This window comes from Oryx dammah, unplaced genomic scaffold, assembly GCF_014754425.2.
Source record: "Oryx dammah isolate SB20612 unplaced genomic scaffold, SCBI_Odam_1.1 HiC_scaffold_9, whole genome shotgun sequence".
Classification (NCBI taxonomy): domain Eukaryota; kingdom Metazoa; phylum Chordata; class Mammalia; order Artiodactyla; family Bovidae; genus Oryx; species Oryx dammah.
Genome location: NW_024070193.1, coordinates 46,894,394 through 46,907,591, shown reverse-complemented (window position 1 = coordinate 46,907,591; position 13,198 = coordinate 46,894,394). Strand labels below are relative to the sequence as shown.

General features: G+C 45.3%; 1 protein-coding gene across 2 annotated transcripts; it reads left to right on the top strand.

The window, feature by feature from the left end:
* Positions 1 to 41: 41 nt before the first annotated feature.
* LOC120867734 (zinc finger protein 621-like) lies at positions 42 to 11,348 on the top strand. Of its 2 annotated transcripts, none has more exons than XM_040246129.1 (5): positions 42 to 150; positions 855 to 938; positions 8,227 to 8,353; positions 8,899 to 9,003; positions 10,137 to 11,348. In XM_040246129.1, the coding sequence occupies exons 1-5, from the start codon at positions 79 to 81 to the stop codon at positions 11,186 to 11,188; spliced, it is 1,440 nt and encodes a 479-aa protein (XP_040102063.1). In that variant the 5' UTR covers positions 42 to 78; the 3' UTR covers positions 11,189 to 11,348. The 2 variants fall into 2 exon arrangements, with proteins under 2 accessions (XP_040102063.1, XP_040102064.1); XM_040246130.1 differs by lacking the exon at positions 42 to 150 and adding an exon at positions 157 to 390.
* Positions 11,349 to 13,198: the final 1,850 nt, after the last annotated feature.

The following is a 13,198-nucleotide window of genomic DNA, read 5'->3' as shown; positions in this document are numbered from 1 at the left end:
GCGCCTGTCCGAAGCCCAACCCCTTCGGGTTACGTGAGGTCGCGCCGCCGGAACCACCGAGATGGGCGGCCTAGAGGGATGGTGGACACCTGCGCTCGGTTCTGCGTGGTCTTTGAGAGAACCGCTTCTAGGGGTTATGAGGGAAAGAGGGTAAATTCTGGCTAGCTCTTGCCAGTCCCGTTAGGCCCCGGCTTCCTCGTTTTCCTTAGCGCCTCGTCAGCACGCTGCCGCTGAACTCGCCTCCCTCTGACCGGATGCCCCGGCGTCTCGGCCTCACAGAAGCCGCCGAGATGGCTGCGGGCCTCTAGAGTCCTGGTCTAGTCCCTTGCCCACCGAGGCGTGATCCCTTTTTTGTCTAAAAGAAGTTGGCCCAACAGCTCCCTGTGGCCGGTACTGAAGTTTCTGATGTTTGAGGTCTCTTGCTTGATTGGGTGGAGAGCCTCTTGGGGTCTCCCGTCCCCTGATAGCTAATGTGACCGTGAATATTTCACTCAGTCCAAATCCAGCCACCCTTGTCTCCTCTCCATAGGCACTTTTGGGAGTCAATGACGTGGTCCCCATAAGCACTTTTTTAGGTTTTTAAGTTTGTTCAGACCCAGCACTGCAGGGGCCGAGTTCGCCATGTGTGTCTCGGTCCTCTCGGTGTGAATGGTCCCAGGAGCGCTCTTGGGCAGAAGAGGCAGGTGGTAGATTGTCCCGAATACCAGCTAGACCAATTCATGAGGAGGTGGGGGCCATCAGCCCGTGGAAGGCTGGTAGACTCCTGCCAATGCTGGAAATGAGATGGAAGACTGTGGGCGGTTGTTGGTGATGTAGAAAAGGGACCGTTGCGCTCATGGCTCTTCTTCTCTTAGCTTTTAAGGTTCTTGCTTTTCCAAAGCGGGAAGAGTGCACAGAGCCAGGGGACATCAGCCATGCTCCAAACCACTTGGCCTCAGGTGAGCCTACCTTCATTTCAGTCTTAAAAGTCACATTAGCTATCGGGTCATTAGGAAGGGACTGAAAAGGCCTAACTTGGCGAGGCTGTGGTTTCCCTCTTGAGTCCATCCCCAGGGCTAAGGTTGTAAATACGTGGTGGAGGAGGTAAGAGTCTTGTGTGTAGAGTGAAGAGTTTGGATATATAGGATTAAGTAGAAAAGGGGGGACCCACGTCAAGAAATTCCTTCAGAAAAAAATCCAGATCATGTTGTACAAATAAAAGTTGTTTGCACAGATATAGAAAACAACCTTATCTAGAGGGAAACATGTTGGGGGTGGGGGATAAATTAGAAATATGGGATTAAAAAAATAATAAGGTTGCTAGGTGAGAAACTGCTTGAGAAAAATTCTCAGTTGAAGAGATTGCTCCACAAATAGTAGGTGTATCCCAGAGAGACCTGCATTGTTCTTTGCATGTGTGCTTTCAGACTAGGCACATAGTGCTGAATAATGCAGACAAGTTCTCCTTTCTCGTGGAGGGTACTTTACCAAAAACAAGTAAGTTGATATCATAAGTCCCTGTTGCTCAAGTGCAGTGCTTCCTAGCAGTGCGGTCCACAGATGGGCAGCATCAGGGTCACTTGGGTCCTTATTAAAATTGCAGATTGCTAGGTGCCACCCTAGATCAGTAATCATACTGGGGAGGAGGGCAGGTCGGGTCAGGAGTCTGGTAGCAAGTTCTGGGGGTGATTCTCATGCATCCTCTCAAATTTGAGAAGCCTCAAAGAAGCTCCCTTTGAAGCTGGTCGTCAGGGAAGCCCTCATGGAGGGTCACATGAGCTTGAGACCTCATGAAAGAAGTAAAAATAGGCTGGAGAACTACTGGAGAGAGAGCCAAAGCCGAACTTGCCAGGGAGTATAGCAAATGTGTCAGCCCTGAGGTAGGGAAGAAAGCTGGGTGTATTCTAGAGACAAGTAAAGGTTAGAGGAACTAGTTCATTGTGAGGTGGGACAACTAGGCCCAACTAGTGTCTCAGAGGCCACTGTGAAGACTCTGGTTTCACTTCTGAGTTCAGTAGGAAGATGCTAAAGGATTTTAAGCAGAGCATGTGAAAAGAATGAATTTATATATTAAAAAGATTTTTGGCCTAGAGTGGTGAGTTGGTTGCAAAAGAATGTGAGTCATTTTGGAGGATATTACAATCCAGGTAAGAGATTAAGTATTGCTCTCTCTGCTCCCTCTTCTTTTCTTAGTAGACTCTTTTTTTTTTTTTTTAGAGAGAAGTTTTAGGTTCATAGCATAATTAAACAAATAGCACAGAGTCCCCATATGCTTTCTGGCCCCATACATGCATAGCCCATTATCAGAGGGGTACATTAGTTCAATTGATGAACCTACATTGACACATCATAGTCACCCAGAGTCCGTAGCTTGCACTAGGGTTCACTCTCGGTGTTGTACATTCTGTGGGTTACACATGTATAATGACACATATTTACTATTATCATATCATACAGTGTCTTTTCACAGGCTCTAAAAATCCTGTGTCCTGCTCTCCTTTCCTGGCAACTGTCAACGTTTTTGCTTTTTCCACAATTCTGTATAGTTGGTATCCTACCTTTTCATGTTGGTTTCATTCACTTAGTAGTATTCATTTCAGGTTCCTGTGTGACTTTTCATGGCTTGATAGCTTTTAAAGTGCTGTATAATATTCCATTGACTGTACCACAGTTTATTCACCTACTGAAGGACCATTTGGTTGCTTCCAAGGCAATTATGAATAAAACTACTGTAAGCATCCTTGTGCTTGTTTTTGTGTGGCCATAAGTTTTTAGCTCATTGGGAAGATACTAAGGAGTATGATTGCTGGATCATATGGTTAGAATGTGTTTATTCTAGTTTTGTAAGGAGCTGTTAAACTGTCTTCCAAAGTGACAGCACCAGTTTGTATTTTCACCAGCAGTGAATGAGAGTTCCTGTTGCTCCACATCCTCACCAGTGTTTGGTGGTGGCAGTGTTTCGGATTTTGGTCATTCTACTAGGTGTGTTGTGGAATCTCATTGTTTTCATTTGCATTTCCCTGAACACATATGCTGTAGAGTATCTTTTTGTATACCTGTTTGCTGTCTGTATAACTTCTTTGGTGAGATTTCTGTTTGGGTCTTTGGCCCATTTTTTAATCAGGTTCTTCATTTTTCTGTTGAGTTTTTAGAGTTCTTTGTGTACTTTGGATAATAGTCCTTTATTATGTATTTCTCTTTGTATGTTTTCTCACTATCTATGGTTTATATTCTCATTTCCTCGAAGTATTGTTCTTTTCAGGTAGAGTTCAGTTCCCTCCCATCTTTTCTTTCAAAAATGTATTTCCTTCAAAACCTTCTCAGGTAGTCTCTCACACTTACTTTTCTCAGATGACTTTAAATGAGCCCCAGCGTCTGCATTCATCCCATTGATTTTTTTTTGGTGGAGAAGTTGATTTTATTGGAATCATAGGCAAAATTGGGGATAAGTGCTTCTTTACAAGTTTGATTCTTCCCATTTAGAAACACTGTATATTCTAATTTATTCAGTTCCTGTTTTATTTATTTTAATAATCATTTCATTTTCTTCATCTTGGTTTTGCAGGTTTTTTTGGGGTCTCCTCTTAGCTCTTTTCATATGAATGGCATCTTATTTTCTCCCATTTTGTCTTTTAGTCGTTCATAGTAATATTTAGTAAAGCTAATCATTTTGGTTCATGTATCCTATATCTAGCTAACTGAATGAATTATCTTGTCAGTTTTAAATGTTTTTCATTTATTTTTTTGGGTCTTGGATGTTTTTTAGGCAGATAGCCATTTCATCTGCAAGCAAAGATATTTATGTTACTTCATTAGCTATACTTACGCTGCTTTTCCAGTCTTTTACCGAAAGTAGAACCTCAGTGCATGGTAAATTATCAACCATCAGCTTTAATGGATGTGCCCTGGCATTTCACTGTGAAAGTGGTATTTGCTGTTCTTTTCTGACCTTCTTCATAAGTGTAAAAATTCTATTTGTGATTGAACATTTTTGAAATTAATTCTTTCCCCAAATTCATATTAATCACCTTGGATCTGCCAGACATTAGGAAAAGCTACTACTAGTTTTTACCTATTGCCAGGCACTAGGGAAGGCTACTAGGAAAACCTTCTATGCACTAGGAAAGCAATAATGAAGAAAGCAGAATCCTTGCCTCATGGCTTACATTCTGGTGAGAGGGAAATACACGATACAAGTGTAATTTGTCAGATGATGAAAAAATACAGTGGAGGAAAATACGGTGGAGGTACACAGGGACCATCCACAGGAGGAAGAAAATTATATCAACAGCCTAACTATTAAAATAGTGGGTTCCCCTTTATTTAAAAAAACATGTTTTACTTAGTTTTGGTCGCACTGGGTCTTTGTTGTCGCTGTGCTGTCTCTAGTTGTGAGCGGGACTACTCCCTCATTGCGGTTTGAGGGCTTCTGTGTTGCAGTGGCTTCTCTTTTCGTGGAGCACGGTCTCTAGGCACGCAGGCTTTAGTAGCTGCGGCACATGGGCTTAGGTGCTCCACAGCGTGTGGAATCTTCCCAGACCAGGGATCGAACCAGTGTCCTCCATATTGCAAGGCAGATTCTTAAAAACTAGACCACCAGGGAAGCCCAAGTTCCCCTTTATAATGGGCATTTTTTTGGACTCATGATACCTGGGAATATTTGAAAGCAGGTGGGAAGAACAGCGTGTCAAGGAAGATGGTACTGGGTGGGGAAGACTGTGCGAGCAGCTCTGGGGATGTGAGGGAGTGAGACTTGACTTGCGGGAAGCAGAGTGAGCTTCCTACCAGGCTGTGGCTGCTGTCCTCAGAATCCCTTAATGCCTTGTTGCTGAATCGGTGATTACTCACAGGACATCATGGTTCTACCTGATGTTTGGATTTGGGGCTCAGGTATTCAAGGGGCCCTGTGGACTTTGTCAGTGCCCAATTTAAGGATCAGGTCTCCTTTGAGAAGTTTCTAAATTTGTTCTTTTATGTTCTTTTTCTTTCACTCTCTCCTTTTGAATTCCTTAGTTCTGGTTTGGAAAGGACCCCCTCATAAGGACCTGAGTGTATAGCGAGGAGAGTAGCTAGGAGCAGTTACCAGCATTTGTCCTGGGGATGTGTTTCTTCCCTGTTTCCTCCAGCAGTCATTGTGAGAGTGTTCCCTTCTCCCTGTCCCCTGTGCCATCTCCAGTGCACAGGCTGCTCTGGGGGCTGCCTGGAGAGATTGGGACACTCAGAGAATTAGGGGCTTAGCTGAGCCCTACTGGGTAGGTGTTTTCATTTTCATTGGCTGAAAAGAACGCTGACTGCATAGGGTAGTGAGACTCCCAGGAAGTGGAATCACCTGTGGGGTCATCAAGGTGAGAAGGTGCAGAAGTCAGGAAACCCCTTCCAGGTTGGGAGCCCAGTCTGCATGTGGTGCCTGCATCGTGCAGTCTGTCCATAGAAGCAAAGAGGGTAGCCAGTGGATGCCATTAGAGACTGTTCTTGTGTCTCAGAAGATGCAGAGGCTCTGGCTTCTAGGAGGATGTGTGCTGTTCTGAAATAGCTGACCCCCTCAGTCTAGATTGGGGGAGGGGCCCCGTGTGGCCTGGAGGTAGCCTGATAAAGATGGATTGACTGTTGATTTTGGAAGTTGTGGTTGTGAAAAGATCTTCTCCAGACAGGGGCAATTCCAGGCTATGAGGAGGTTCAGGGGTTGGCTGTGTGTTTGGAGAAGTTCATGAACCCTGTGTCGGAGGCAGCTCGCTATGTGGGAGGAGCCCAGGTTTGCTGTTTGACAAGTTTGGGTTGAAGTCCCAGCTCTGTCACTTCCTGGCTGTGTGAATTTGGACAAAGTAGTGAATTTTTCTGAACTTCAGTTTCGTTCTTTGAAAAATGGGGGTAAATAACTCTGACTTCACATTGTGTTGTAAAGAGTAAATGACAGACAAGATTTAGAAGTACCACCCAAGAACCTGGTGTCTAGGGTCTAGTCTATGAATATGAGTTCATGTCGCTCATGGGATGATGGAGGTGGCGCGGGGAGACAGAGAGGGTGAACTTTCGCAAGCGGGATGAAGCTCACGATGCAGGGCAGGGGTTGTGCCTGTGCCCGGGGACAGCACACAGCTAGCCTTCTTTAAAGATGTGTGGTTCAGAGAAGAGGCCAGAATAGGCAGGCTGCAGGTTTCCTTCAGGAGAGCTGGCTTTCTAATATGGTAAGAAGGAATGAAAAGAAACTTGTGAAATATTGGGAGTGTTTTTAAAAAATTATTTCATGTTGTAGTATAGTTGATTAACAATGTGTTAGTTTCAGGTATACAGCACAGCAATTCAGTTATACATATTCAAGTATCTATTCTTTTTCAAATTCTTTTCCTATATAGGTTATTGCAGAATATACAGCAGAGTTCCCTGTGCCATGCAGTGGGCCTTTGTCAGTTATCTCTTTTAAACATAGTAGTGTATACATGTCAGTCCCAAACTCCCAATCTTTTGGTCCCCACTGACCTTCTCCTCTGGTAACCACAAATTCATTCTCTAAGTCTGTGAGTCTGTTTCTGTTTAGTTCTTTTGTATCTTGTTTGTTTGTTTTTTTAAGATTCTACATACAAGCTACATCATATGATTTTCTCTCTCTCCGTCTGACTTACTTAACTCAATATGACTATCTCCAGGTCCATCCATGTTACTGCAGATGGCATAATCTTATTCTTTTTTTATGGCCAAGTATATTCCATTGTGGGCTTCCCAGGTGGCCCAGTGGTAAAGAATCCGCCTGCCAATGCAGGAGACGCAGGAGAATCCCCTGGAGGAGAAAATCGCAACCCCTCCAGTACTCTTGCCTGGTAAATCCCGTGGACAGAGGCGCCTGGTGGGCTACAGCCCTTGGGATCACAAGAGAGTCAGACACGACTGAATTACTAAGCATCAGCAACAATATTCCCTTGTATATATGGACCACATCTTCCTTATCCACTCCTCCATCGACGGACATTTAGGCTGCTCCCACGTCCTGGCTGTTGTAAACAGCGCTGCACTACGGTGAGCGTTGGGGTACATGTGTCTCTTTGAATTATGGTTTTCTCTGAATTTATGCCCAGCAGTGGGATTGCTGAATCATTTGGTAGCTCTGTTTTTAGCTTTTTAAGGAACCTCTGTACTCTTCTCCACAGAGGCTGTGCCGGTGGACATTCCCATCAACAGTGTAGGGAGGTTCACTTTTCTCCACACCCTCTCCAGCATTTATTGTTTGTAGATTTTTAGGTGATGGCTGTTCTGAATAGTGTGATACCTCTCTGAAGTTTTGACTTGCATTTCTCTAATAGTCTCTCTAAAGATGCTGAGCATCTTTTCACATGCCTCTTGGCCATATGTATGTCTTTTTTAGAGAAATGTTTGTTTGAATCCTCTGTCCATTTTTGATTGGATTTTTTTTTTTTTTGAGTGCATAAGCTGTTTGTAAATTTGGAAGATTAATCCTTTGTCAGTCATGTTGTTTACAGATATTTTCTCTTATTTTGGGTTATTGCTGTGCAAAGGCTTTTGAGTGTAATTAGTTTCCATTCGTTTATTTTTGTTTTTCTTTTCATTACTCTGGGAGACGAACTGAAAAAGATATTACTGTGATTTATGTCAAAAAGTGTTCTGCCTGTGTTTTCCTCTAAGAGTTTTATAGTATCCTGTCTTACATTTAGATCTTTAATCTATTTTGATTTTGTTGTTATATATCATGTTAAAGAATTTTCTGATTTCATTTTTTTTTTTTTAACTTGTAACTGTACTGGGGCTATTTCTAAGGAGTGGCTTCTCTGTGTAGTGGAAGCTGGTGGGGCAGGCCAAGGAGAAACTGGAGCAGGGAATAGTGCGGCGGTGTACATGTAGTTTGGCTGAGAGGAGATGGGGACAGTAGTTGGTGTACAGAGATAAGGTGACAGGTTGTGGGTACCTCAGGTCTGTGGGTCCTAGAAAGACAGCTCCATGGCGACAGGAACATAAGAGTTTAACACAGTTACAGCCTGGAGAGCCCCAGATGCCAGGCTGTGAGGTTGGGATGACAGTTTGGAGCCGCAGAGCTGAGCAAGTGGGATAGCCTTGGTGTTCCACATTTGAAGGTGGGAGCCCTGGCAGAGGGCTGGGGTACTGAGTGCTCTTGTCCATAGAGCAGACCTTCCACGGGGCTCAGAGTCACAGAGCTTGGCAGGTCCATTTCTTCCCTGAAGCTCACACTGGCCCCCTCTTGCCCTCACTCAGAGCCTGAGCAGGAAACTGTTGTTTCAGGAGCCAGTGACCTTTGAGGACGTGGCCGTGTACTTCACCCAGAAGCAATGGGCCATCCTGGACTCTGTGCAGAGGGCCCTGTACAGGGAGGTGATGCTGGAGAATTACGCAAATATGGCTTCCCTCGGTAAGGTCTCTCAGTAGCCCTCTGATAGATGATATCTTCCTCAGATGTCTTGGGAGTTCTAGTAGTCCTTAGGGTTCTGTGGAGATGCTGGGTGGGGAAATCCCAGGTTCCCCTTGGCTTTGAAGTTGGACTTTATTCCTTCCCAGGGAAGAGTGTGGTTTTGAACCCTGAGGGAAAGGACTCTTGGGGTGCCGCCAGGTGACCTCAATTCCTCCATCCTTGGAATGTTGTGGATGTGGGCCCTCTCCTGTGTGCAGGAGCCTCCCAGGATATCGGTACATTCATCCTTCCTGAGGAGATGTCCTTTCTTCTGAGTTAGGGCGAGCTTGCACTTTCTCCCTGGGGAGGGTCACTGTCTCCCTGATCTTGCCATGGAGTGCAGTTTGGACCCCTTCCTCAGAACCCCTGTGTGGCTCATTGGTCCCCCAGGCAGTCCCCTTCTCCCCTCAACTCAACTCGCCTGCCTTGTGGTGGGCAGAGGGATCTCAGTAACAGTTCTGAATGTCTCCCCTCAACTTGTCTGTCTCTGTTTCTTGTTGGAGTAGTGTCTCCATTCCCCAGACCTGATCTGATCTCCCAGCTGGAGAGAGGGGAAGCTCCATGGGACCCCGATCCTTGGGAAGCAGAGAGTTTGAGAGGCATCTGTCCAGGTGAGTAAGGGGACTTAGCACCTTCTGGTTTCGCCTTCCTGGTTTACTGGAAATGTTTCTTCTGCAGTGGAGAGCAAAGCTCCCTGTAGCTGACTCGGTACACTCGCTGACCTGTACTGAGTTCCTGTCCTGAACCTATAAGGACAGTTTTCATGGCAGGGTGGTAGGGTTTCAGCCATACTTTAAGGAAAGTGTGATTCTGTGCATCAGACTGATTGATTTGCACCATATCTATGATTTTATTTGCCTTTTTAATATTTATATAATTTTTAGTATTTTAAAGTTTCATAATGTTGTGGTTTACAATGAATTTGTTTTAAATGGGGCCATAGAGGAAAGGGCAAGAATATTCCTCCAATACCACACTCTCAAGACACACCCACCCATCCTAAAATTTCCAGTCTGCTTACCAGTCAGTCCTGGAAGGTTTTAATTACTTGGGTTTTCTTTAGGAAGAAACTTTTCAGGGCTCACTTCTCACACATACTGTAATGTTGTAAAAAGTGATTCTTTTAGTGGTAACAGCACAGTGGCTTACAGTTCTCCAGTCACCCTATGTTCCCTCTGACTTCCTAAAAGAAAGAATCTTTTATCCCAGAATATTATGTGAAATATTTAAAGTAGAATTATCTGGCTGTTACATAGAATTCAGAGTTGGGGGTGGTTTCCTGGCTTCCAGGTGGGGCATTGGGGTCCATCATTTCACTGTGTGTTTCCGGGCTGCTAGCTGCTCCCGTTAATCTCATCAATGTCTTTTCCCTCCTTGGGGGTCTCCGTCTCTCTCTTTTGAAGCCTGTTTGCATTTCTTGCTGCTCCCTCTTACCTCTGCCATTCTTTTTTCCCCTCCTGCTTCCTTTCCTTCCCACTCTTGAAGTTCTCATTTGCCCACCTCACCTGCTCTGGTTCATTGCCCAGCCCTTCCTTATAAGAGGCACTTCCTGGACTGCAGTGTCATCACTTGTCCAGTTTATGCTATTGTTTTTTCTTATCTCTCTCATCCTCCTTTATGGAAGCTCATAACCATCTCATGGGTGTATTTTAAACAATCACATCCTACAAGAGAAAACCAGGACTGCTGGATCCCGTTCCCCTTCCAGTTCAGTAACGAGGAAACTTGTGGTTTCTTTGGTCAGGTGGTGAGAGGGGCATCAAGACAGAAGAGCCAGCGGTAGAGCAGCAAGCCTCCGAGGGCACAGAGGCCCACGGCAGGCCCGTGGGAGGGCTTCTCACGAATGTGTCTCAGCACTTGGATTTTGAAAGCAAGGCAGTGTGGCAGACTATCAATCTGAATCCCAATCTGATACTTCGAGGTGGCATGAAGTTCTACAAATGTAAAGAATGTGGGAAGATCTTCCGATATAACTCAAAGCTCCTTCGGCATCAGAGGAGCCATACTGGGGAAAAGCCCTTCAAGTGCAAGGAGTGTGGCAAAGCTTTCAAGTCCAGCTACGACTGTATCGTACACGAGAAAAATCACATTGGTCAAGGACCCTATGAATGCAAGGAGTGTGGCAAAGGTCTGAGTTCCAACACTGCCTTGACCCAGCATCAGAGGATCCACACGGGGGAGAAGCCCTATGCATGTAAGGAGTGTGGCAAGGCTTTCCGCCGGAGCGCCGCCTACCTGCAGCACCAGAGGCTGCACACTGGGGAGAAGCTCTATAAATGTAAGGAGTGTTGGAAAGGTTTTGGGTGTAGGTCACTTTTTATCGTCCACCAGCGTATCCACACTGGGGAGAAACCCTACCAGTGTAAGGAGTGTGGGAAGGCATTCAGCCAGAAGATTGCCTCCATTCAGCATCAGAGAGTTCACACTGGAGAGAAGCCCTATGAGTGTAAGGTGTGTGGGAAAGCCTTCAAGTGGTACGGCAGCTTTGTTCAGCATCAGAAAGTGCACCCCATGGAGAAGAAGCCCAGCAAGGCTCTCGGGCTGCCCTTGCTGCATCCCCAAGGCCCCTCTTCATCCTTAGCACCCGGGTGTCTCCAGGGCCCGGGCTCTGGTCCTGCTGTGGCCATGGCCTTGCCACACGCCGTCCTCATTCCTGCCTCTGGGCCCGTGTTCATGCTGCTGCCCACCTCTGGGGTTCTTTCTTCCCCTGTCCAAGTCGTTCGTGTCTTCCAGGGTCTTCCTTCGGCTATGAAGCCCTCCCCAGTTATTCTAACCCCTTCTCCTCACCCCCCGTGACCTCTCTATTGGCACCTCTCTGACTATTACAGCAGATCTCTAACCTACCTTCAGCTTGATCTATAGCTTTTACACTGTACCTGTGTTCCTACTATTTCAGCATAAATTCCATTGTAATTGAGATATATTTAAAAATATATTTACCTGTGTTTATATAATATATTCTGTTTTCTTTTGGGTAGATAATGGAAACACTTCTGTATTGGTTCCTTTCAGACTTGAATAGTAACGACTGTATCTGCATCATGGGGCTGCTGGTTTGGGAAGTGCTGGTAGGACGCAGTGGTGAATTAGGGACCTTTGAGATAGGACATCCCCATATAAGGCCCCTATGATGTGACAGAAGCTGCCTGGGAGAAACAGGCATGTAAGAGCTGTCAAAGTTTAGAAGTGGCATAAGCTTACAACCAGGGCCTTTAAAAATAAATGCAGGTCGTTCAGTGGCTGAAGGTGTGTATTCATGCAGGTGAAGCTGGGTTGTCCTTGACATAGATCATTGGGGATCTTGTACGTCTCTGCTAAAAATCATGTGAAATAACCAGTTAGAAAACATGTGTGGCTTCCCTGGTGGCTCAGTGGTAAAGAATCCCCCTGCCAGTGCAGGAGACATGGGTTTGATCCCTGGGCTGGGAAGATCCCATATGCCGTGGGGCAACTAAGCCCGTGTGTGACAACTACTGAGCCTGCGCTCTAGAGCCTGGCAGCCGCAACTGTGAAGGCTGCAAGCCCTAGAGCGCGTGCTCTGCAGCAGGAGGAGCCCACTTCTCACTGCAGGGAGAAGCCCGTGTCCTGCAGCCAGAGAGCAGCCCCCACCTGCTGCAGCTGGATAAGAGCCCGTGCAGCAGTGAAGACCCAGCACAGTAAAAAATAAGTAAATGATAACTAAAAAAGTGTTAAAATAATTTAAAAAATGATATCAATCATTTATATGATTGAGAGCATCCAGGTCTTGAAACATGAGATTGTTTATCTTTAGTTTTGCTCTTGAGACCTGGCTGTTTCTTTTTTTTTTCTTTTAAGCAAATGAACTTTTAAAAAATTTATTTGGCCATTCCAGGTCTTCACTGTGGCACAGGCGCTTCTCTAGTTGTGACACACAGGCTTAGTTGCCCCGCGGTATGTGGGATCTTAGTTCCATAACCAGAGATCGAACCCAGGCCCCCTTGCATTGGGAGCTCGGAGTCTTAGCCACTGGATCACTTTGGAAAGTCCCTGGTTGTTTCTTTTTAACTTTGGTTTCTTTAGTACGTGTACACCAAGACATTCATCTTTGCTCCATCCGTTGTATAAATTTTTCTTAGTGGGCATTTTGGCTTCCTATTTGCAAGTGGCGTTGGTTTCTGCACTTTTCTCCAGATAGCATAAATTATAAATATGAGTTTGGCAAATTACTAAAGAAATAGGAGCAGGCGATCTGGGGGAAATCTGAATATGCCTATGAAATTTTTTTAAAAATAATTTTTATTTATTTATTTTTGTTTTCATTGGGTCTTTGTTGCTGCACATGGGCTTTCTCTAGTTGTGTGTGGGCTACTCACTGCAGTGGTTTTTCTTGTTGCAGAACATGGGCTCTAGGGTGCCTTGACTCAGCATTTGTGGCACATGGCCTTAGTTGCCCCATGGTATGTAGAATCCTCCCAGGCCAGGCATCAAACCTGTAACCCACCAGGCTCCTCTATCCCCAACTGTCTCAATACATGTTAGCTCAATACATGTCCATTGATCAGTGATGCTGTCTAAACATTTCATTGTCTGCTGTCCCCTTTTCATTTTGCCTTCAGTCTTTCCCAGCATCAGGGTCTTTGCCAGTGAGTCAGCTATTCGCATCAGGTGGCCAAAGTATTGGAGTTTCAGCTTCAACATTAGTCCTTCCAATTAATATTCAGGGCTGATTTGATCATGTTGCAGTCCAAGGGACTCTCAAGAGGTTGTGACAGGTTAGTGAAGTACAGTTTTGGATTGGTCTTGCTTTTGACCTTAAATGAGGTCTTTTATAACTATGCAAAGGAC